The sequence below is a fragment of the Tubulanus polymorphus genome, chromosome 2 (assembly GCF_964204645.1).
Source record: "Tubulanus polymorphus chromosome 2, tnTubPoly1.2, whole genome shotgun sequence".
Classification (NCBI taxonomy): domain Eukaryota; kingdom Metazoa; phylum Nemertea; class Palaeonemertea; order Tubulaniformes; family Tubulanidae; genus Tubulanus; species Tubulanus polymorphus.
The window spans coordinates 22,206,773-22,232,681 of NC_134026.1; the positions used below are offsets into that span (position 1 = coordinate 22,206,773).

Here is a 25,909-nt window from a genome sequence, read left to right on the forward strand (position 1 = left end):
TGGTGATAGATGGCGCAGGAGTCGCAACGCATGAAATTTCCAATATGGCGGATCCGTTCGGTGAAAATTTGTTCAGCGTATTCGACGAGACGTCGACGCCTACCTCGTCGACGAAAGGCAACGAAAATACGTCAGAGAAAAAGGATGATCATAAGGATTCAGCCGAACCCAGTGAAAAGTAGGTTCATTGTTTGATAATTGCGTTGGAATTAATTATTTTCGTCGCACGTTTCATTTTGGTCGTTCGAACGTAGACAATTTTCAGAGCGATTGAAATCCCTGCCGTGAACATCACTTTCAATCAAAGTATACGTTCTAAGTAATTCATAGAATAAACATATAAATTCATGGGTAAAGGGGTAAGGGGAAGGGTCTCTGTGGCAATACTTATTAGCCTAGTAGTTAGTAAGTAGATTACCAGATGAATGTGTGTGTAATGTCTATTTCAACCTGACTTGAGAGCATTCCAGCTCACTCAGTTTTGGTAGTACATACCTGATAAAGGTCTTAGTAAGACCAGAAAGGACTGGTTGCAAATGGATTAAAAAATGATGATTTAGGTCGACTGCTTGTCCTTTCTGGTCCCACTAAGACATTTATCAGGTATGTACTACCAAAAATGAGCGCGCTAGGCCACCCAGAATGCTCTCAAGTCAGGTTGAAATAGACATTAGGTATTTAGTAATAACAGTATACTACAAAATAGTACTTTTAAGTAGCTAGATTTTATTTTTAGTAGTGTTCCTCTATGCACAGCGTCTTACTCTATATAAACAAAAAGGTGGAGATATTGTGACTCCATTCTTTAAGTCAGAATACCAGACCTTGTCTCTCACAGTCTTACAACCAAACAACCCTACAACTGTTGGGGGAACAATAGCTAGATACTAGACTTCATTCTCCTATTATTCTTTTAATTTAAAAAACGTATTTTTGTTCATTTGATAGAGCTGCTGAGCTGGTTAAAAGTTTGATAACAAAACGACCAGTACCCGATGATGAAAATCAAACTAACAAAAAATTAAAGAAAAATGATCCAGCAGATGAATTGAAGTAAGTGTTGGACGTAAATATAAATACATGCGTTAAATATGAAATTATTTATTTTGGCTTAAATGAAAAAATTTTTCAGTCCGGAGATTTTGCCGAGGATCCAAGTGCACAAAGTCAATACGGTTGAATCTTGTGTGCACGAGGTCGCCATTCCACCGGACGATGAATTCGTGCCACTTCAACCACCTGCTTCGAAACCGGCGAAAGATTATCCGTTCATACTTGATCCGTTTCAAAAAGAATCGCTCCTCTGTCTGGAAAATAACCAATCGGTGCTGGTATCTGCTCACACATCTGCTGGAAAAACTGTTGTTGCTGAGTAAGTATTTTTCTAATTACATTAATATTCATTTGAATGATATTAACTTAATTCAAAATATTTCGCGGTTGAAGTATGATAATTTAGACTGTAGGCCTATATGTAATTGAAATTCAGCGTAATGATATCTTTGGATAAGTCAGGTATAAGTGTAGTCACAATAGTACGCATCAGTTTCACTTATTTTCACCATACCCTAACCTTCACACACAGAAGACAGATGCATTCACTACTGTTGCTAATACATGTATCTGACTTTGGTTGATACCTTCCATCTGCCTCCTGCCTTTTGACCCCTAGGTTGAGAGATTATGAGTGATTATTCCTTGACGTTCAGTCGTAACAGTTTGATTTCCTGAATATATCTACGGCGAAAAGATCTAAATGTTGACTGAACAAAATGGATTATGGTTAATTTCAGGTACGCGATTGCAATGTCATTACGCGACAAACAGCGTGTTATTTACACTACACCAATCAAAGCTCTCAGCAATCAGAAATACCGAGAATTGTTCGAAGAATTCCAAGATGTTGGTTTAATGACCGGTGATGTGACCATCAATCCAACTGCCAGTTGTTTAGTCATGACTACTGAGGTACGAACTTCGAGAAAATAGAACTGATTGATTTATGCTTAGTTCTTAATATTTTGATTTGAAAAATCGAGACCTGAGCAGAACATCATTGAATCATTGAAACCAGAGCTTAAGAGATGTAATAGTCATTTCATTGTTTTCCAGAATTTGTCCTTCATTACTTCTCTTTGCTCCCCTGTTGCCTTGCATAGGCGTAGGTCATATTGTTTAAAAATGTTGAAATATTGTAGATTTTGCGGAGTATGTTGTATAGAGGATCTGAAATAATGAGAGAAGTGGCTTGGGTTGTGTTTGACGAGATTCATTACATGAGAGATAAAGGTTGGTTAAAAGATAAGAACATTTGATCAATATACGTTTTAATGTAGTCATATTTAAGCTTCTTTTATCTGTGTGTGTTTCATGGAGATATTGGCCGTTTAAAAACTGCTTTCATCTTTGCAGAACGTGGGGTTGTATGGGAAGAAACTATTATTTTACTGCCAGACAATGTACATTACGTGTTCTTATCTGCTACGATTCCAAACGCTCGACAATTCGCGGAATGGATCTGTCATTTACATCATCAGGTACAATTGCCATTTTAGGTCTTTTCACTTGAGACATAATTCGTGTTTCTTCAACGGGATGTCTATGTCACAAAAAGCTTGATTGTGATTTGTGGTTCGTCGATGTTTTGATTCTTCACATAAAACTTGTTAGGAGTTTACCTAAGTAATTTACCCCCATTTTAACCCCTACGTGTTTTCATCAATTTCAAAATGAATGATTGTTTCTTGTTTATTTGTAGCCTTGTCATGTAGTGTATACTGAATATCGACCGACGCCGCTTCAACATTACATATTCCCCGCCGGTGGAGATGGTATACATTTAGTCGTAGATGAAAACGTAAGTTAGATACCTTCATTCAACGAAATATTCGTTGTAAGAATTTGATTCATCGAAAAAGCGTAATGTACTGACATGGGATCTTATGAATGCGAGAAAGCAGTGATTGTAGGTGTTATCTTGCCAAGTGGGCAGATAATATCGTACTACACTGTAAACGCTTGTGGTCATGTCTGATACAAAAAAGTGCACAATTCAGGAATGTTTGCGCTGATACACGTGTATTGACAGAGAATGTGATGAAATTTAGGGTGATTTTCGAGAAGACAATTTTAACACGGCGATGCAAGTTCTCAAGGATACTGGTGATGCGGGAAAAGATCAGAAAGGAAGAAAAGGTGGATTTAAAGGTTAGTTGAATTGTTACACAACATTTAAATTGCTGAATATAACTGGCGAGTCTATTCACTGATATATAGAGTCAATAAAATTTCAGGTGAAACGAATTGTTTCAAACTTGTTAAAATGATCAGCGAAAGAAACTTTCAACCAGTGATCGTGTTCAGCTTCAGTAAAAAGGACTGCGAGGCGTACGCTTTACAGATGACGAAATTAGATTTTAATAGCGGTAAGTAATTAATCAATATATAAAGAATAATCAACTTTAGATATCAGTCACTTTGATGATGATAGATGTACAGTCGAACTGGCTTAATCCAGATTTTGGTCTTATCCGGAAAATAATTGCAGTCCATTTGTTCATTAATGTACAAGTAAATTACTTTTTATCTGGATATCCCGTAAACCGGATGAATTTTGTTGGTTGCCAATGATCCGAATTAAGCGGATTCTACTGTAGTAACAAAGTAAACTTTTCTTTTTAATGAATTTGTTTTAGATAAAGAAAAATCACTAGTAGAAGAAGTGTTCAACAATGCCATTGATGCTTTATCCGATGAAGATAAGAAATTACCGCAGGTAATCAATAAATTGAGTTGTAGAGGAGAGCTGTGTTAACCCGGTGTCAAATCAGTAAAACATGAAAACAGATAGCACTTCATAGGTTAACCAGTTTTATCTAAGAATGATATGAATAGATGTGTTTGAATGGTTTTGATTTACTGTGATAGGTTGAAAATGTGCTGCCTCTATTGAAGAAAGGGGTCGGAATTCATCATTCCGGTTTGCTGCCGATCTTGAAAGAAACGATTGAAATTCTCTTTGCTGAAGGTCTAATAAAGGTACCAGTATCCAGTATTACTCTCCGATCTAATTGTTCTGGTTTCCCTGTGAATGAACTCAAAATCCTAATGCTGTTTTATATATTTCCAGGCACTTTTTGCTACAGAGACATTTGCGATGGGATTAAACATGCCCGCGAGGACAGTACTGTTCACCAGTGCTCGTAAATTCGACGGAAAAGACTTCAGATGGGTGAGTTTTCAGATGAATTGTAGTTTGATGTTGTTGCCATCATCGTCCTTGGCTGACATTTTATGTATGTCCAGGGGCTTCCCATAAAGAGCACTTAGCTGCAGAATTACTGTTATTTATTGTCCGTCACGATTTATGATGATGAATTTTGAAACGTTGTAGGTGACTTCAGGAGAGTATATTCAGATGAGTGGTCGAGCTGGTCGACGTGGTATTGACGACCGGGGAATCGTTGTGTTGATGGTCGATGAAAAAATGACTCACGACGGCTGTAAACAAATCATTAAAGTAAGTTCTAAGATTATTAGTTAAATTCTTTTTTATGCTTTCGGATCATGTGTCTTAGCTTAACTCACCTTATTTTTGTCCATAGTCCTAATTACATGTACATACTAGTTGAAAATGTCAGAATAACTACCAAGATCAGACATGTGTCTTGGTTATATAAAAAAAAACCCAGGCCCTTTCTACAGTTGTGAGTTATCGTTAGAATTCAGATGATTTCAGTGTCATAACTCTAAGTCAGATTTAACTCGGAACTGGATTCAGCTCTTCAGATCAGTATCCTCCAGCAAGTACCAAGTTTGCGGATGATTACTTTAAACAATATGTATAGATTAGATGTTTTGTTATTTTTTAGGGCCAGGCTGATCCCTTGAACAGTGCTTTCCATCTAACGTACAATATGGTGCTGAATTTGTTGCGAGTTGAAGAAATTAACCCTGAATACATGTTAGAACGTTCGTTTTATCAGTTTCAAAACTACGCTGCTATACCCGACATGTATGATAGTAAGTCATCTTTCAATTGAAGAAATTGAGTTGAATCACATCGGCTTAGTCGGTAATGTATTTTGCTTGTGTTACAGAATTGAAGAAGTTAGAAGCTGAACATAATGCTATAGTATTAAAAAATGAAGATCAAGTGTCTTCTTACTACAAGATTAGGCAACAACTTGATAATCTCAGCAAAGAACTGCTCACTTATATTCAGAAACCGCAATACTTGTTACCGTTTCTTCAGCCGGGTCGTTTGGTCAAGGTACATAATTATAATATATGTCTATCTATTTTGTATGAAGACGTAAAGAAATTTTTGATGATAATATTTCCAGTACTTTTCTGTATGTGCATGTGCATGCATGTTACAACTGGCCGTGTTACTGTACTAATTTGTGTGATTTGCTTTAGGTCAAAAATGGAGAGGATGATTTTGACTGGGGAATCGTCATCAACTTCCAGAAAAAGGCGAATAAAAGCGATGTATGTATTGTTCATTTGTCAACAGAAATTCAACAGATTCCTTTATTATTATTCCTGTGAAAACCGTAAATCTGCGCTTTTCTAGCTGCCACGAGATACGGAACCTGTTTATATCGCCGAAGTGTTGCTGAATCTATCGAAAGACAGCGCCAACAGTAGAAGCGTTGCTAATATAAAACCTTGTCCAGCCGATGCTAAAGGTGAAATGGTCGTTATACCTATAATGACAACCTTAATCACAGCTATTAGTTCTATTCGACTTTACGTACCGCAAGATTTGAAACCGTTAGACAACAGACAGAGTGTTCTGAAATCCATTCAGGTGTGTATGTCTTAATGAAAGCAATACCGGTATTCCTCAAGAAATTCATCTGCATTCCAAAGTTAAATGTACATTATTTACCATGTATTTGCATGCAATCCAAATAGTCAAATTTTTGCATACTCAGTATGTATCTTTTTGCTTTTTTAGGAAGTAAAAAAGCGATTCTTCAACAAACTGCCCGTGCTAGATCCAATAGAAGACATGGGTATCAAAGAGAAGTCAATGAAAGAGGTCATCAAGGTAAGGAAAGCGTGATATGGACGAGAAGATACACAATATCCGTGTATGATGATGACGAGAGAAATCCCACAATAACAAAGCCAAAATATTCGTACTCGCCAGATGATGGCTAACAGTTGATAGCCGAAACATTGCTCCTCAAATGCAATCATTCTGATATAGAATTTTTCAATTTTGGCTTTGTTATTGTGGGATTTCTCTCGAAAGCGTGATATATCTTCTTTCTGTATGCAAATATCCTATATAATGATACTGTTATGCACGTATACCTGGAAAAATGGTTTCAGAAAATTGAAGCATTTGAGCACAGAATGTATTCACATCCTCTTCACAATGATGAAAATTTAGAAGAATACTATAATCTCTATGACAAGAAAATGTTGGTGAGTAAAGTATCGAACGGTACTGCATATTTCTCCCTAAGTTTGAGCTGAATCAGGTCTCTAGAAGCCTAGTAAATTACTAATCTATAAAAGTGTTTTCTTCCAATTCCTTCTTTCGATACAGTTAATCAATAAAGTAAAAGCGGCCAAAGCTGACCTGAAGAAGAAACGTTCTCTGTTACAAATGGATGAATTGAAATGCCGAAAACGTGTTCTACGACGTATGGGTTACGCAACTGCACAAGATGTTATTGAAATGAAGGGAAGAGTTGCTTGCGAAATCAGCAGGTATTCACTACTACCGAGTATCAAACCATTTTGATGCTCTAAACTTATAGAGGGCTTGTTTGCCATTGATATATTTGAAAAACAACACAGCTCTGAGAAAAACAGACTCTACTGGTATTGATTCATGGGCGAATCAAAGGGGTGGTTTTGGGGATCTGGATCCCGGCCTTCTTATTGGGGTTGCCCTTTTTGTCAAGATGAAGATTTTTTGAAAACTTTTAAATTTGACTGTAATCCTCTCGGAAATTTTAACCTTTTGGATGTATTTCTTCAATGAAAACCGAAAGCCGAACCCCAATAGAGGCCTTTGACTTGGTTGCTTTATCCGAGAAATGCATTTTCTTTTCTTCTGGACCCTGGCCGGCCTTTAAATTTTCCTAGATCCGCCCATGTGATTGAAGCAATTATTTGTAACATGTCACTGATTCACTTTCAGTGTTGATGAATTGTTAGTGACGGAACTGTTATTTAACGGGGTGTTCAATGATTTGACTGCGCCTCAAATTGCAGCACTTCTCAGCACATTCCTGTTCCAGGAGAAAGCCACCACCATTCCTAAACTCTCGGAAGAACTATCAGGACCTCTAAGGATAATGCAGGTATAATAATCCATACTATCATTAACATAAAACTTAATTCCAGAACTTGAAATTCATAAGTTATGAGTGCTTATTGATCTTTGATAACAATAAGAAGCTTAAGTAAGATCTGTCCCTGGAGGAATTGGATCATTGTCCTGCTTTTACCTAAACAGTGCTACATTAAAGCTACAATAAATGATATTCATTTCTTGAATGTTCCAAGTACCATAGATGTTTTCAACTTCTGCAGGACACCGCAAGAAGAATAGCGCGAGTAAGTCGTGAGGCTAAACTGGAAGTAGATGAAGAAACATACGTTGAATCATTCAAACCTCATATGATGGACGTAGTACACGCTTGGTGCAATGGATGTTCGTTCGCCCAAATCTGTAAAATGACCACTGTGTTTGAGGGTACGTACCAAACATTTATCCCTGATCTGAAGAATGCATCAAGTTTGAAAATTTTAAGTAGCTTATTTTGAGTGCCTTAAAATTTTTCCTGATTTGGATTATGTATATGATGAAATTTATCTTGCTTATTTCCAGGAAGTATTATTCGTTGCATGCGCAGGTTGGAAGAAACTCTTCGACAAATGGTACAGGCATCGAAGGCAATCGGCAACACGGATTTAGAAAACAAATTCTCTGAGGGTAAATACATTTCAATCAGTTTTGTCATGCAACCAATTTCAACTGTCTAGTCGTAACTTGTGAATTTCATATTTTCAATTTTCAGGTATAACAAAAATGAAGCGAGATATCGTGTTTGCTGCGAGTTTATATCTGTAGTTTCCGTTGTTAATGTTGATCTCGTTAGAAGTCAAGTTTGCGCAGTTTAAGATTCTTTCTAGCTTAGAGGAATCTATGATCATAAAAATGTTCGCTTGAAACCTTGAATCACGGACACTGGTAATCAATCACCAAATGAAAATTTCGGAACTTTCATTATGGATCATTGTTTTAAATGGCTACTGTAAAAAATCTTGCATTTATCTTTTGTAACTTTAATGTGTAAATAAAAAGTTTATGATATTCAAAATAGATTAGAGCGTAGTTGTTTACTATGTTTTTCGTTAGTTTGATTAAATCCCACTAGCAAAGAAAATACTCATTTTTGTGGAACTCTGTCCAATGATTTCATTCACTCGACTCGTTTTCAAAAGAGTAGGTATCGAGACAAAAACCGCTTCATAACAACTCCCCGGAGCTCCGTCCTCATACTGTGCTGCACTAGATATTGTCGGAGTTACCCTTATGAGCGTGAACAGTTTTGAAACATTCCTTAGCAGCCCGTGGAGACGCGTACAACTGTCAATCCCAGTCTGCTTTTTATGCTGGGTTACTCTGTCACTATGTGAGTAACCAGCTAAAACCAAACCAAACCCTCTCAGAATCCTTCAAAGTTTTGTAATGAAAAACAAAAAGTTACTTAATCCATCATGATAACTTAACCATCATTCATTATTTCAATTCATCGAAATTAAATCAATAAATTGCTCCTCTATCTACTCAACATATGCCGCTACTACTTCTCTTGGTCTATTACCTAAATTCAGCCGTTTCTTCAACCCGTAACAACGACTGGAATTCAGACTACTACTACTCTCTACTACTCCTGGCATATTTTTGTCGGATAATAATACAAGTTTATCAAGACCAATCATCATGGCAATCCAATATATGACGTGTCAATGAAAACAGATCACAGATAAACTTTATTAGGCTACTTTACTAAAGATATTGGAAATGTCAACTATCAAACAATAATGCTGCTTTTTTCATTTCAGAATAAATCTATGAATTATTGTATATGAGTCGTGCTGCTGCCAAAATGGAATTGAATGATGCTCAGCCTCAAAGGTTGCAGATGGATGAAGTTAACTACTGGCATTACTGTCTATATAGCGTAGTTGGATTTATATGCATTTATTATGTCCTCAGTCCGTGTATCTCGGGCATCATTTGTCCTGGCTATAAAGTTCTCAGCGTTTCCAAAAAAGTTGACTGGAATGCAAGGTTAGTACTTTGTACGAAGGCAGGCCTACTTTCATTAAATGGGTACAATAATGAAGGTCTATTATTATGATTGAAGAAGTGTTACAATGAGTAGGCCTAATGATCTTGGATGAAAAACCAAATTTCAAAGTTCTATTTTCAAAATTATTTTCAGGGTCATGTCAACTGCGCACGCAATCTTCGTAAGTTTTGGCTGCGTCTATGCATTTGCCGTTGATAGAGAATTGTCGGAAAATATACTGAGGTTAGTATCGAGTTAATTTAGCTGCACATTCATATTTCTTTTTTGGAGGAAATTATTATTCACGATCCTGACAAGAACATTAGCACGTTACAGTTAATAATTTCTTTAACATGAGAGTTTTTTATTGAGGTTGCACAATTTGAAATCACTGACATAAAAGTCTTCCTTTCATATCGCTGGTTAGGATAAGCTGAGTTTGTATACAATTTTTGTGTTAATTGCGGTGTCATAATAATCCTTTTATTCACCTTTTTAAGAAACTAGACACGCTTTTCGGAAATTGTCTCTAATACTGCTCACTACAAAAACTGAAATGTACACAAATGAATGTACTTTGCAGGTCTAAATCACCAATTGTGTACACTGTTTGTGCCACTGTAATCGGATACATGGTTGCAGGTTTGTAATATCCACTAATTCGCGAATATCAAATAGCTAGGCCCAATTCATACCAATCCTTGCCTCAACTTTTAAAAGTTAGCTTAGCGTCAACCGTAACCTTTAACAATTCGAAATGATTTTACGTGTGAGCGAATAGTAATGTCACTGCGTGCTCTACTATGATATATGTAATCTTGCTCAATTTTATTAATTCATTTTCTATGCATAGATTTGTTAATAATGCTGAAACATTATGAGTCAATCGGACATTCAACATATCTGCTTCACCATTTAGCTTCAATATATGCGTATTATTTTCTTATGGTGAGTACAATCAATGAATTCTCAATCAACTCTTTATCTCATGTTAATTGAAGACTCTTGTGAAATTCATTTATTTCTTTTCCAGCAATATGGATTACTTTCTTATTTTGCAAATTTCCGGTTGATTGCTGAATTCTCAACGCCTTTTGTAAACTTAAGGTAAGACACATATGAGTTGATACTTGGCCCTCAGTTTTACGAGAAGCTATTGGATCTTTATTTTTGCACCTACTAGAAGTGTGATAGATCAGCAACTGATAATTTTGAAAACCAGGCCTTACCTTCATCGAACAGATAAACAATCTCTATAGTGTATGGCTCTTTTTTAATTGTTTCTGTCTCATCTCTGAGCAGGATCCTCAGATATCAAACCACTCCTTAGCGCTCATATAAATAATGATTTTGCTTCAGTGACTAATCTGTAGTAAATGAAATCCATTTCTTTTGCAGATGGTTTTTGAGTGCGTTAGGAAAACCAAAATCGTCTGTATTATTCATTGTCAATGCGATCATGTTGGGAGCTACTTTCTTCCTTTTTCGTATACTCGTAATGCCGTATTTCTGGTATAAAGCGTACTCGGTTTACGACGACCTCGCTGATGACGTCAATAAACTCTACGCCGTGCTCATTGTTACGTGCAGTGCTCTGGATTTGACAAATATAGTATGGTTTTATAAGATATGTAGTTTGGCTCGGAATTTACTGGTTACTGTCGACAAAAATGACAATAGCTTGAAGGCGGACTAAGAAGATTATTTGAGTTGTGTTGTAGATTTGATGAAATAGGACATCATTCCATGAGGGTTAGATATAAAGACTAATTAAATGTTCAAATAGCCCTATAGTTATTTTGAGTCAAATGTTTAACTTAACAACAGAATTAAGGTCTCTTTCTCGTCCCTTAATGTCGAATTGAGAAAAACTGAAAATTTGTGTGTAGTAATTTCTATTTCCAAATTCATGTACACTTCATTTTGACACATTTTATTTTAAATGAATGCATATTTCACTATTAGATAACTGATAGGTATTTCTACATTCAAAGCTATTGTGTTGTAATGTATTTATAGTATATTTTTATTACCGTTGCTTCATCCATGTAGCTCTAGTTACAGGGGTACCGTATAGCGGGGTAGTCCAGATCAAAGTCCACTCCTGTTAGCTTTCATAAGATACTCGAGTGGAGCTTTGATTTTACCCTGTGGTCTGCGGGATTTACGGATGTGTATGTGTTCATCTATAAAAAATCTATTTTATCTATACAAATTTGTTGACTTTGAATTTGCTCAATGATAAGCGAAGTTAATGTCTCCCCATACATATATATATATATATATATATATATATATATATATATATATATATATATATATATATATATATATATATATATATATATATATATATATATATATATATATATATATATATAAATGTTTTTCATCTTATCATATCATTGAATTTGTTATCTACAGATTTCCAATGCTGGTATGTTATGTAACTTCATCTTGTTTTAATGTAAATGGGATCAATTAAGATTTTGGGTAACTGCTATAATTCTCATTTTATAAGTGTTCGTAATAAATTTAGTTTTCTTATCAAAAAGTTTATATTTTCATTGCAAATGTGGCCCACTCAGATGATCTGTTGGAAACCAGTTTTCAACAGAAAAGGACTCCCTAATATCTTATTCAGATTATCCCAGATTCAAACCTGGTTGGTATATACCCCATTTTCCAAAAAAAACTGGTTCGAACCTAATTATTAGGTCCTTTATTCCGCACTTGGATAGCGCCCATTACTAGAAACTAGTATTTGATTTTGAAATAATAAATCTATTTAAAATATCAACTATGTACAATTAAGACAATCGAATTTAACAACAAATGGTGGATTCGAACCCAACCCAGGTCCGAAAACTGGTATGTTACGAATACGAATAGACCATGTTGGTGGCAGCACTATACGGTCACCTAGTGGAATTTCTGTGAACTAATGTAATAATAATAACGTGAGCTACTCGATCGCCGAGTAGCTAACGACCAACTAATGATCTCCATATTTTGAATATTAAGTGGAAATTAATGTATTAATGCGGCCGCGGTATTGTATTAGTTCACAGAAATTCCGCTAGGTGACCGTACGGTGCTGCCAACCAAGTTTTGCGGCATTCAGCGAAATTAACCCGGAAGTGTTGTACAAGGTAAACAACAGATCCGTGAAATGATATTGAGATTGAAATCATCACAAGATAATCTCTCCTCCATATGCAAACGATGATCTTTTAAATGAAAGGACTTCTTGCCCTTGCATTTACTTTATGCCAAGGTTTGTTTAATAATACACACACTGTTACTGTTAGGGTAGACAGAGTGACTCTTAGTTACCTTTGTCTTTGACATGACATTGTTGACAGTCGGTCTACAGTTCTTTTTTCTCTTTCATTTTCTTTAAGTTCTCAAATTAAAAAGGAAGGTGATATTTTGCCAATGCGGCATAACTATTCCGGTGGACCCTGCTTTGCCAGCCCAATGGCTGGTTCCAACATTGACTGCGCGCAGCTTGATATTTTTCATTTGTTTGTTGGCAAAAGTGGTATATACTAACTAAACTATAAATAATGCTGCATTTCAAAATATCCACTTCCGATTTGACATGTCTTAATTTTTCGATGATTAACCTAAATTTTTCTGTAATCTGTAGCCATATGTTGCAGATTCCGTTATTTTCCGGTTATTTGCTTTTTGGGTACAGCTCCAATTCAATTCATTTTTCAGGTGAACGAACACTGAAGAAAATATGATTCGTGAAAATGACACAAGTGTAGGCAAAGCAGTGGAAGAGCGCAAAGAATTTGCACCTCTTTTGATGCCCGTCTCGCACCCTGTAAAGAAAAATGTCATTAACTACGAGGCTAATTGCAGCGAAAATGAAGAAACCGCCGAATTTTCTGACAAAGTTTTATTCATCCATCAGAAAAAGACTCGAACTTCTCTCCTTTTCAACGATTCTTTGATTTTGGTTCTCGAATTTCTTCAACTATTCGCCCTGCTGCAATCGCTTTCCTTACGTTGGCCATGGCCGCCGATGTGGGTGCGTAATTTCAACTTCTTGATGTTGTTCAACTTTGACGTTTGGGAATTCATTAAAGTTCACACGAACGGAACGTACAAGAGCGTCAAAGATTATTACACCCCGAGCGACACCGTTCCAATTCCATTCTGGAGCATCTTGTTAACCTGGGGTTTGATTATTGTATTCCTCGGCGTGGCCTATGTCGCTGCCTATATTACACTACACAAGAAGAACGGCCCATTCTTATTCGTACAACTGGCTCGTATGCAACGAGTTTACATCATTCTCGTGCAGGTTCTAGCCGTACCGATCGGTGTAACTTTGGGCAAGTTATTTCACCGTGACGATAAAGGACAACTCGACGTCGACAACAAAGTCATATTTGGAGGTGTCATCCATCTCAGCGCTTACGTCGTCCCTTCGATATTGTTTTCGACGTTTTTCTTCGTCGTACCGACGATATTCTTTGTAAAGATCACGCGGCGAGAGACGCTGCGAATGGGCACAAAGAAGCACGAACAATTCCTGCAACTGAAAGAACTCGAATATAACCACAGAATGGATATGCTCTGGCAGATCGCTCACTATCATATTTTCTCGTCGTTTAAGAAGTTTGGCACGTACTACCGGGCTGGTGTACACATTGGAAAACTCATTCTGCTCATAGTCTATGCTGGTCTATTTCAATTCACCCTCCCTCAAGCTGTTGTTGTGACATTGGTACTGGCCATCATGCTGGTGACTTTCTGTGTAATTCGCCCATTTAGAGTACGTTCGTTTAATTCCATGTTGATGTTAAACTACCTATGTTTGTCAGCTGTTTCTTTGATGGGTGCCCTCATTGCCAGTTATAACCCATATACTGTCCAGTCCCCTTGGTTTACGCCGAACTATAGTTTCTGGGTCATCATTCTTATAGCTTCTATCTGGTTGATCTGCGCTCTCGTCTTTTTCATTCACATTGCTCTTCGTTATCATGGTTTGTGTATCTGCTTCAAGAGGCCTCTTTGGCCTTTGTTGACATCTGAAGGCCTCAATAAACTCGGACCTTACACAAAGAAATACCTGAAAGCAATGCTGAGATCAAGGAGAGTCTTAGGTAGGCTTTTTCTCGTCAGTCAAAGATTTATTTCAATAGGCTATGAGGAAATCAGTTCAATTTTCCATCTTATAGGTCTAAAACAGTCCAACATTTGTTCTTTTTTCAGAGAAAACACTTGCCATGCCTCCGATATTTGCCCCAGTGCACGACTTGGTTAGAGAAATACGGATTATTAACGCTTACGCTAGAGAAGCGGAATATCTTAAAGACCCTATCCACGATTCACTTCTGGACGTTCTCGACGAGTTGATTGATTGCCACGGAGAACTAGCTCCGAGATCTTTGTTTGCAGGTGATAATTGCCTTGGCTAAACTTAGTGATAAAACTTGACAATAATTTCCAACAAATATTAGAGAAGGGTTATCATTTGAAATAAATTATCGTTATATTTTCTTTTAGCGAGTATTAAGGATAGTATTCGTCAGACTAGCGCTATGTTGATGGATATGATGCCAAAGTTTGTTCATTGTTTAGCGCAGCGAGAATATGATTTCTTACTAATGAATCCAGTTAAAAGACGTCTTCTACTGAAAATGTACTGTATGGGTATGTATAAACCAGTTGGCCTATATCAATTAGTCTTACCTGAATCAGTAATGCAGTAGAACCGGTTTTCAATTCTGTCATTGATTAGTTAAGGACCTGACTGGCAAAATCCCTAAAAGCCTTCTTGAAGGTGTACTGGTTAATTGAACGCTCAGATTAACGTAAAGATTTGTTAAAAGCATGTAAGTGAATAATCTCTAGCTGCTTTGTGTTTTGATTGATAGGTGTTTTCCTCAATGGACGTGCGGATAAAGTTAAAAAGAAGCAGGAACTTGCACCAGCAGTTGAGAAAGTATGGATCCAAAGAGATGAGGATGCAAAAAGTGAGTGCCCATGATGAAATACATAGTATTCTGTGCAATAATGATGCTAGTAAGAACTACATGATTCCATAATGATAAGTAAATGAAATACTGATTATTGGAAAAGTTAATATCTAATAGTAATTAAATGTTTCCCTGCTTAATCAACTTCAGTCTTCTGAATAGATGTGTGTGTTTTCAATGTTGCTGTCTTATTTTGAGAGTTTTCCAATTTCGCTCTGTAGGTGAAGCTGGTTATTATGGTGACATGTATCCAGAACCAGTTTTACCAAGTTTCCAGCCGTACAATAAGGATGTCTCGGCTGATATTCTATTGAGCGATGACGATGATGACGAGTATCTAGCTATGCTCGACGAATGGGCTGCCAATAATCCTCTATCGAGACAAGACAGACTGAATGAGGTAACTAGGGTTGATTTAGTTACTAAACAATCATTCTATTACTTAGCTGCTGTGTATGCTGGAGAGCTTTTGTCACTATGTAGTCAATTCACATTGATAATATAGAAATTATATTTTTATTTTGATCAAAATTTTTGAAAATTTCGATTGTTTCAATTCTCATACAAACTTATAGAGTTTTAAACCTTTAAGCTTTTTATTTCAGAGCCTGGTGAATTTGTTAGAAGAATGGAAAGATGTTCAATCAGGATCAAGAATACCAAGTACTAATGTTACCCCTGAGCCAATGCCTGGCATTTCTAATGAGACCAAACTATTAATGGGTAAATATTCTGACTATTTCTTCGCTCAATTTGAAATGGTCTAAAAGGAATTTCATAAATCCCATGGTCGATTGCAGATTTAGGATCGAATGAGACCGGCATTGTTAATATGGCGTACCATTCAGATGAGGATGTTGAGAAAATTGTCCAATTGCCTGAAACTGAAGAAACTTTGATCGACATCACGCCGGTTACTACAGCGCCAAAAAGGAAGAAATCAATGAATTCGTCGAAAGCTGCTTCACGCAATTTGCAATCCAGTGTGGATGAGGCGGAAACAGAAAGAATGCTACAGGATGAAGAATCTTCTCGACAGACGATGAACGAAAATCCGGATGAACCTGCCGTCGATATTGAGGCGAGTTTACCTCGTAAAGGGCGTAAACTTTCGCGAAAAACGTCACGTATGAGTGTTAAGTCTCAAAACGGAAATGAAGGCGACAAACAGCGATCTAAATCGGTGACAAGAAGAGAAACTTCGGAGAAAGAAGAACCGGTCGTGTCCACTGAATCAAAGCGTAGAAAATCTAGTGCTAAATCATCCCCAAAAACACCTAAGAAGAAAATTTCACAATTTGCTAAGAATGAAGCAAATAAATCAGACGGTTATGTCGAGATCCCCAAAATTACTACGCAAAAAATCTGTACCGGAAATGGGTGATCTGAAAACTGAACGAAAGTCGCCAAAAAAGAAAAAGAAGTAGTAAGCTTTGTATTGAGCATGACGCCAGTGCCTTGGTTTTGCTAATCATTATTATTCAGTCACCAAAATTTAGACAGTTGTTTCAAAGTGGTTTAATGATCATCGAATCCTAATTTGCTTTTAGTGAAACTGATCCACGAACATGTAATCACTTTCAAAACAAATTCATAGTTGCTGGAGTATCTTTTAGTTATTCACTATCAATCTGTATGATATGTCATTTATTCAAGTAGAGACCTATTGATTATGTTAAATACGAATTCTCCATTCGATGATTAATTTCTAAATACATGTATTTACATTCCATCAGCTGGAATTATTTCAACTGTTAAGAGTTGGGATACACTCTCGGTATCAAAATGAAGATTCATATTATACAGACTAAAGATCGTGGAACTGGATCCATTTGACAATTTACGCTTTTTACCCTTTTTAACAGTATTTAAGTTATGTTGAAAATTATGTAATACATTTGTATGTGCAATCCATAAGAGATAATCAACTCTAGTATTAATGTATCTACCTGTATGAAAGTGATTGAATTATGGTGCTGATCATTTAAAAAAACAAAATGCTTTATTTCTTATTCTTTACTGATCAATAAATGTAATTTTTATGAAACATTTTTCAAAAGTTGATAATGTACATGTATTTATCATGAAAAGGAATACAACTGTCAATATTGTTTGCATTCCTTCCTTTATTTTCCATCCAATGATCTCTTTAAATGAAGTTTTAAATCTACTGAAATTTAGGTACATGTATCTACAGATCAAATGTTTAATTCTGAATCTGCTTTATATAATATCTTAACGATAATCTCTGTGATATTTAATTTCTGCGATTTACTGGGCTGGACCCAATTTTTTTTAAAAATTCCTTCTGCTGTGCAGAATTGATGTCATTTGTTGTAATTTGTTTTTTGATTCAGCAATAAAGTAGAGACCAGTTGAAATGACTGTTATATTTTCATTAATTCGCGTTGGTGTAGGTAGTGGTATCATGGATTCTCAATGTATTGATAAATGACGATTTTATCGAGAAATCAATCCGTCACGGATGAACCGTCGAAATAAAACAAAAGAATTTTTTCATCGATCAACACGCCGCGCTCCATCCCGCGTTATTATTTTAGTTCGCAGAAATTCCGCTAGAGTACCGTACGGTGCTGCCACCAAGTTATGTTTTTTCGCATGCTCACGTTACAATCCCCCGATTGCCACAGTTGAGCTCACCGACGTTTTTTTTGTAATGCAATTGTAATATACCATGGATAAATATATTGATAAATGATGATTTTATTGAGAAACCAATCTGTCACGGTTGAACTGTCGAAATTAAACAAAAGAAATTTTTACATCGACGAACAGCGGCACCCCAGCCCTCGTTAGGGTTTTCTGACTGACTTTCGTCGAAAACCCTCTTGAAATTCTGTTGATTATTATTAGGGTTTTCTGACTTTCGTCGAAAACCCTCTTGAAATTCTGTTGATTATTATCATTATTATATATTTTCCGCCGATTTCGTCAAATAAAATTCATCTTCATTCAGATTCGGCAACTGACAGCTTCGAAACGAAATGTATAAATTGATACTGTAATAACGGTCTCTCTGAACAAACAGATTGTCTGAAAGTACTTTCCATCCTATTTGAAACTTAAAATTACTTATTAGGTTACTGTAAATAAAGAATTGAATTGAATTGTACCCCGAAATGCGGTAGTCATATTATGCCTCTGGATCCGCCACTGTTGATAAATGACGATTTCATTGAGAAATCAATCCATCACGGATGAACCGTCGAAATAAAACAAAAGAATTTTTTCATCGATCAACACGCCGCGCTCCATCCCTCGTTATTATTTTAGTTCGCAGAAATTCCGCTAGGGTACCGTACCGTGCTGCCACCAAGTTATGTTTTTTTCGCATGCTCACGTTAGAATCCTCCAATTGCCACAGTTCGGCCCACCGACGTTTTTTGTAATGCAATTGTAGTAATATATCTTGGATAAATATATTGATAAATGATGATTTTATTGAGAAACCAATCTGTCACGGTTGAACTGTCGAAATAAAAGAAAAGAAATTTTTACATCGACGAACAGCGGCACCCCAGCCCGCGTTATTATTTTAGTTCGCAGAAATTCCGCTAGGGCACCGTACGGTGCTGCCACCAAGTTATGTTTTTTCGCATGCTCACTTTAGAATCCCCGATTGCCACAGTTGAGCCCACCGACGTTTTTTGTAATGGATTGTAGTAGTATATCATGAATAAATATATTCATAAATGATGATTTTATCGAGAAACCAATCCGTCACGCATGAACCGTCGAAATAAAACAAAAGAATTTTTACATCGATGAACACGCGGCGCTCAAGCGCGCGTTATTATTTTAGTTCACAGAAATTCCGCTAGGGTACCGTACGGTGCTGCCACCAAATTATGTTTTTTCGCATGCTCACGTTACAATCCCCCGATTGCCACAGTTGAGCCCACCGACGTTTTTTGTAATGCAATTGTAGTAATATATCATGGATAAATATATTGATAAATGATGATTTCATTGAGAAACCAATCTGTCACTGTTGAACAGTCGAAATAAAACAAAAGAAATTTTTACATCGACGAACAGCGGCACCCCAGCCCGCGTTATTATTTTAGTTCGCAGAAATTCCGCTAGGGTACCGTACGGTGCTGCCACCAAGTTACGTTTTTTCGCTTGCTCACGTGAGAATCCCTCGATTGCCACAGTTCAGCTCACCGACGTCTTTTGTAATGCAATTGTAGTAATACGTCTTGAATAATATATTGATAAATGAAGATTTTATTGAGAAATCAATGCGTCACGGATGAACCATCGAAATAAAACAAAAGAATTTTTACATCGATGAACACGCGGTGCTCCATCCCGCGTTATTATTTTAGTTCACAGAAATTCCGCTAGGGTACCGTCCGGTGCTGCCACCAAGTTATGTTTTTTCGCATGCTCACGTTAGAATCCCCCGATTGCCACTGTTGAGCCCACCGACGTTTTTTGTAATGGAATTGTAGTAATATATCATGAATAAATATATTGATAAATGATGATATTATCGAGAAACCAATCCGTCACGGCTGAGCCGTCGAAAAAAACAAAATAATTTTTACATCGATGAACACGCGGTGCTCCATCCCGCGTTATTATTTTAGTTCACAGAAATTCCGCTAGGATACCGTACGGTGCTGCCACCAAGTTATGATTTTTCGCATGCTCATGTTAGAATCCCCCGATTGCCACAGTTCAGCTCAACGATGTTTTTGTTACAAAATCGTAGTGATATAAAAAATATATTGATAAATGATGATTTTATATAGAAACCAATCTGTCATGGATGAACTGTCTCTACCTTCAGTAGGCCACCTTCGGTTATCGGAGTTAGTCGACTGTAGTCGAACTAAATGAAACCGAATCTCCGTTAGTCGGAACTATAGTCCGGAAATGGTCGACCACGCAATTGAGCACGGTCGCTACAGTTCGGACCTAGGTTCAAGACGGCCGACACTGTGAAATACGTTACGACTGAACTATATTGTGTTCCGTTATTAGTTCCGACCACTAGTCGACTAGCTACGAAAACCGAAGTTGGCCTAGACTGACTGCGAATGCAGGTGGCGCAGAATTGGACAGGCGACCAGTTTATTTTACATCGATGAAAAAGCATAGACTGGTTACCGGTCTCTATCTTCGGGACAGGCAACCAGTCTATGAAAGCAGCGTTATTATTTTAGTTCGCAAAAATTCCTCTAGGGTACCGTACGGTGCTGCCACCAAGTTACGTTTTCTTCGCATGCCAGAGAGAAAATCCCTCGATTGCCGCAGTTAGGCTCACCGACATTTTTTGTGGGGCCGCAGTAATATACTAATAAATGATTCGTTTATCTTTATGTCAAAATAAAACATCAAATTTTATCCTCAAACTTTATTCACTGCATCCGTAGAAGTATCCTTTGCCAATTCTTAAAAAACGAGTTTTGAGACAAAGACATGGAACGGAAGACAACTACTTGTAATTTCATTATCACTCCAAGTTTATTCACCTGTTGTGTTCATGGTAAAGTTCTAACCACCTTATGGTCCATTAATATGTACTACAGTAACAAGATTATTACTACTGGCTGACAATTTCAAATTTCGTATTCAAATTAGGCGATGATGATAATATGGGCTCGTAGATGTACATGGCTTCAGTAGCAAGAAGCTTTTTCATCACATAGCGCTACAAGCCCATCCTATCAACCATCAACCTAAACGTTATGGTTATTAACTTCTTCACGCTTATTTCACGTGTTATCATCTATTTATATCAATAATATCATTTTTATGTTATCATTTATTTATATTGTTTTATCTACAGGTACAATGTATTTAGTTTGTTATACATAGGTCTACGTTTTTGTATCTATCTATTTTTGTCAACAAAATGATGGGAAACCACAGTGAAGATTAATGCATCTAACATTCATACAACTACAAAGTTTTTCATTTTCGGCGTGGGACATAAATGCTTATATATTCACATACGTAATAACCATATCATGCCGATTTTCTATCCTTATGTACAAGGTTCAAAGCACAAAACACGTTCATGCGATTTGATGCGGATTGCACATGCATATTATTATGAAAAACTCGGGGTATAACATTTCACAAATGCCTAACAAGCATCTTACTCTCCCGTTTCACAAGGATAATGGTGCAAAGAAATCTTGTTCCAAACAACTGCAGAATATAGCTAGAGGTCATTGTTTAAGCCATTGGTCAAACTTTAATTGGTCATATTGGTTTAATTAAGTGCTTAATTGGTATCTAATTAGGCTTTTACATGGACCCAGCAGCTAGGAATTCAGCATATGTAAGTTACAACATCTTTTGCCTCTTTACTCTATGAAAGTGTAGCTAATTTGGGGCATAACCTATTACATCTTTTTTGTCAATTTTCTCTAAATATATTCAAGGGGCACACAAGTCTGTCTACTAGACTGTCTGTGCGTGAATTGCTTTTGGAGGAATGAACTCTGAACAAGAAAATGAGTAGTAAAGTAACAACAGTAAATTTAAATCTCATAATTGTGAAAGCCAAAACTTTTTTGAAAACAACGAATAAATAATTATAACTTCCTTCAGTCTTTCATTTCATCATACATGAGGACACAACAAGGATCCATCATCGTACAGGGTAGCCTGACATATATATTCACAGCCACCATTCATATATTTCTTCACATCACAAATGAATTTACATGTACAGATATACAATATGTACATGTCTATACATTAAACATGTACACATCTGAGACCACAAATCAGATTAAGCTAGACGAGTAGGGGGATGTTACCTCTGTATGGATAGAGGGGGTTTAGCAGTCTTGGGTTAAGGCTGTAGCCCAAGTCAACCTATACTCGAGTTAGCGGAACTATAATTAAGGTAATATTTACTGACAGAATGTGTTGTTTCTCAGTTTCAAATCCACACATGGAATTTCGGAATGTTTTACAGTTTGCAAATCGAGTGCTTCTCTCATCAAAACGTGGCGGAATGATGATGAGTTGTCAGGAACACACGAGATATATTGGGCCCAATATTTTTCACATGACACTTTTTACATATACACTACTACCTCTACTCAACAAAGACTGGCTCATGAACATACATATAGCGTTATATGTACTTCTGTCCGTACACATAAACACTACATATATATGTGTTCATCTTAATCAATATATTATGTATGTGTTTTTTAACAATCATCACAGTTTATGATATAATATAATAATGTATTTATTAATTTTGCCTACACGCATATTATTCACTGGCTAGAATCCTTTCGTATTTTGATAACATATCAGTAATAATAATAATAATAATGATAATAGAAAAAATAATATTAATAACTGATATACCAGTAATATTTAATCAATTGTTACTGAATGACGATATATTATGACTTATAATGGAGGCATAATACATGTACGGAAAATAATACATTCTCCAACTCATTTTATTAAACGTAAACAAGTTTAATTAACATAAATACTTAGAGTAAACCGAGTAAGGTTTATCATATCGTACCATACATCGACAATACTAGCTCTGAAAATTATTATCCTCTGAATTTGTCCGAGAAAAGATGCAACATTCTATATAAATAGATATTGTATATATATAAACAAAATGAAAATAAATTTGATTTCTCATAATTTTCTTTTGAAACAACGTATACATAGAGCACACCACAATGGCTTTCTCTAAGAACAATCTATTCATAAATGTATAATTGCAACTGACTAGCTACAGATCATGTGCATCGCCATTGTTTAATTCGAACTAAATGGTTCGAGTGACTTTGCACCTATCTGCTTTCTTATATGGCATTATCAATATAGAATATTCCATCAATTTCAACTAGGACTCTTTTGTTCATAGATTTTCTACATCAGTCTATTTGTGTAAATAGATGTGAAGTTTATTTTGAAATGGCAAATACGAAAGTGTATGAACAAAATATCGCTTAGATAAAACCCGCTTAAGATATATGCCGTTGACCTATAGCTTGTTCCTAGGTCCATCAATAACTAGATATGATGAAAACCCTGATTTTCTTAGTGAATTATCTCATTCCACATGAATATGTTAGCCAATTTTGCGACCACAGTCAGCTCATAAACCAATATCTCGCAACTATTTCAATTTCATCCTGTTTGAGAATTTACTGTTATTACTCTTAAGGCCAGCGAAAGGTGATCATACTTTGTATACAATATAAACTAAGATGATATTTCTACAGACTCTGTGCGCCAAACGGATACATAACATTATTACTGTTTTATTTTACTTCATCTTATCAAATAGTGCCGTTGCTATCATCATGAGCACAGCAAAATAATAAATAAATTAATCAATCCCAGCAATCAACGTTAATATTTTTACCATATATGAATTATTTAATGGAAGTTTGCTTTACATTTTTGTGTGTATTTTCTTAATTAGTTCACTAACTATATATAATACCCCCACATGTCCTGATGTCTGAGACGAACTTCTATGTGAACTGAATGATGCCTGTGTTAAGATGAGTAACCAAGTCCGCCAGTTTCGCGCTTTTTGGCATTTTTTCCCCATATATATTCGAGGAGGCGTCTCTATACCTCCCGAAGATACCAGATATACACAGCTGCTTTTTGAAATGAGAAGAATGAAATCGGTCGCCGCGTTTCTAGTTGTCATGTTTTTCCTTTGCGTTTGTTGTTGTTTTTTCGTCAATCTACCAGACATGGCGACTACTTATAACGAGAACGAACCGATATTGTACGGATAGTTATAATAAGGATTAAGATCACCAGATGAAGATCTGCCCATCAGTATTTGTCATTGGTCGTCGCTGGCAGAGGGCTAAACGAGTTCGAACATACGTTTATATATTTTATACAACAGAGTGGCGCGTTGCGGGCTTACTAACACTGACAGCCGCTGTTCTGTTGATTCGGGTTCTCCGTCAGACGCGTGCCCTTCGATTGATTGCTGACGATCGTCGGATCAGAGTCGAGGCTTTCGCTCATTTTGTCGCATATGATATCCACCAGTCGTTCGAATACGGCTTTAACGTTTATGTTCTCTTTCGCCGATGTCTCGAAAAACTCTAAACCTGAAAATCGGGACAATGATAGAAAAACACGGATTAGAAAATGCCTTAACAAATATCGACCAATATTCACATCTTCTGAACAATGTCACATTAATGCAGCCAAAAAGGCAGTTAAAATTGGCTACTACACTTCTCTCTATGTACATAGTAGCCACGATCGCACAAGCGTTTTTGGCCTGTTCCAAGTTTGGCCAGGAACTACTGTTCACACAGATGCCCACTGGACTTGGTTTGTTTGGCCCGGCCAAAAACATCGGACCAGGCCCGAGCCAAATTCTAGCATGGGTCAAATTATTGCTACAGGTTTCGGAAGTGACTCATTTCGCTTTGTTTAGGTGGCTTACATGTGAACGTACTCTCTTATGAGGCATGGGCCAAATCGCCTCCGTGTGATCGCGGCTGATGTTTAAGATTGTGTAAATGGAGAGAAAAGGGTTAAAGATAAGCAAAATTTGGCATAAACACAGATATAGACATCATCAGTAGGAAGTCAAATTCAGGACATGCATATCGTTGAAGCTAATTGCCCTATTCAGAACGAGTTAATCATCTATCTATTACAGTAATATGTATATACATGGATACAATATTAGCATGCTCATTTTGACATCTGATAATTTGATTATTTACAACTATGAGCAACATGCCATAAATCTACTACGACTGATGTCTATAAGCGCTTCCTTCAGAAATCTGATGTCAACCTGACTACGACCTACACAAATAACCCGAGATAATTTCCGCCAAATCTTTTAAATGTCGACGTTAAAGTAGACACAGCAGGTGATGCCGCAAACCAACCCAGAGCAGTTACGCATCAAACAAACTCTTTTCGCGACAATTAAACCGGAAATAACAGAAAGTTCACTTCACAAGTTGAAAATTAATTAAATTTCCCAGACGCAGTTGAATCGACCTTGCAATTATTTCCACTCCGAGCAGTAGCTCTCAATACACGCAGAACACCTATTTGATGACGCAGCCTGCAGTGGCAATATTAAAGACTCTTTGATGTTTTCGGATTGTCGTTATTATTTCAGTTTCGTATACATGACCGCCTCGGGTAGCCTTACATACTCACGTTGTTAATACTTATCGATTGATTAGTCTCCGCACCTTAGAGTCAATTTTACCAGGGCGGATTCAAAAAATGAATTCTCAGCGTATTGACTTCTACTCGAAATGCCTGAATTCCATAACTTCACAAGGGGAAAACACAATGTATATACAGCAAAACATTTCTGGGTGTTGAAATAATTGAAATCTGCCAATTCAAAGAAATCAATTCATTTCAAGTACTGTTCTCCCTATATAACAGCCAGCCGGTGCTACATACAAATTGATTCGAATCCATGAGTCGAAATATTATAACGCGCTATTTACTTTATCAGAACCTTAATATTGATTCTCTGGGTGACAGTGCAATGACGGATAATGTACCCCGTACTCTGTATGTGCACGCTGATAATGA

General features: G+C 36.6%; 4 protein-coding genes across 10 annotated transcripts in view; 3 read left to right on the forward strand and 1 right to left on the reverse strand.

Annotated features, from left to right (window-relative positions):
* Positions 1 to 24: 24 nt before the first annotated feature.
* Positions 25 to 8,329, forward strand: LOC141898492 (exosome RNA helicase MTR4-like). The gene is made up of 24 exons (XM_074784421.1): positions 25 to 178; positions 949 to 1,053; positions 1,133 to 1,372; positions 1,794 to 1,968; positions 2,199 to 2,289; positions 2,413 to 2,537; positions 2,759 to 2,857; positions 3,108 to 3,207; positions 3,294 to 3,425; positions 3,696 to 3,775; positions 3,928 to 4,038; positions 4,130 to 4,231; positions 4,394 to 4,519; positions 4,872 to 5,022; positions 5,100 to 5,272; positions 5,422 to 5,493; positions 5,579 to 5,815; positions 5,966 to 6,058; positions 6,346 to 6,441; positions 6,566 to 6,729; positions 7,166 to 7,328; positions 7,561 to 7,723; positions 7,859 to 7,963; positions 8,049 to 8,329. The coding sequence occupies exons 1-24, from the start codon at positions 45 to 47 to the stop codon at positions 8,099 to 8,101; spliced, it is 3,090 nt and encodes a 1,029-aa protein (XP_074640522.1). The 5' UTR covers positions 25 to 44; the 3' UTR covers positions 8,102 to 8,329.
* A 248-nt stretch (positions 8,330 to 8,577) lies between these two features.
* Positions 8,578 to 11,592, forward strand: LOC141900047 (TLC domain-containing protein 4-B-like). Of its 2 annotated transcripts, XM_074786753.1 has the most exons (7): positions 8,578 to 8,666; positions 9,100 to 9,328; positions 9,483 to 9,572; positions 9,913 to 9,971; positions 10,183 to 10,277; positions 10,363 to 10,436; positions 10,728 to 11,592. In XM_074786753.1, exons 2-7 carry the CDS (start codon positions 9,123 to 9,125, stop codon positions 11,023 to 11,025), a joined length of 822 nt encoding a protein of 273 aa, XP_074642854.1. In that variant the 5' UTR covers positions 8,578 to 8,666; positions 9,100 to 9,122; the 3' UTR covers positions 11,026 to 11,592. The 2 variants fall into 2 exon arrangements, with proteins under 2 accessions (XP_074642854.1, XP_074642855.1); XM_074786754.1 differs by lacking the exon at positions 8,578 to 8,666 and having other exon boundaries at positions 9,060 to 9,328.
* An 882-nt stretch (positions 11,593 to 12,474) lies between these two features.
* Positions 12,475 to 17,658, forward strand: LOC141899231 (uncharacterized). Its single transcript, XM_074785410.1, has 8 exons — positions 12,475 to 12,606; positions 13,056 to 14,452; positions 14,562 to 14,747; positions 14,856 to 15,002; positions 15,227 to 15,325; positions 15,550 to 15,728; positions 15,934 to 16,051; positions 16,129 to 17,658. The coding sequence occupies exons 2-8, from the start codon at positions 13,078 to 13,080 to the stop codon at positions 16,710 to 16,712; spliced, it is 2,688 nt and encodes an 895-aa protein (XP_074641511.1). The 5' UTR covers positions 12,475 to 12,606; positions 13,056 to 13,077; the 3' UTR covers positions 16,713 to 17,658.
* A 3,147-nt stretch (positions 17,659 to 20,805) lies between these two features.
* LOC141900902 (ras-related protein Rab-3) overlaps positions 20,806 to 25,909 on the reverse strand; it is a 39,449-nt gene continuing 34,345 nt past the window's right edge. For 5 of the 6 annotated variants that reach the window (XM_074787979.1, XM_074787976.1, XM_074787974.1 and 2 more), the window contains one exon: positions 20,806 to 24,438. In XM_074787979.1, the coding sequence (XP_074644080.1) occupies positions 24,248 to 24,438 (191 nt within the window). In that variant the 3' untranslated portion in view covers positions 20,806 to 24,247. The remainder of the gene's footprint in view (positions 24,439 to 25,909) is intronic. The other variant, XR_012618790.1, reaches the window with a different exon arrangement.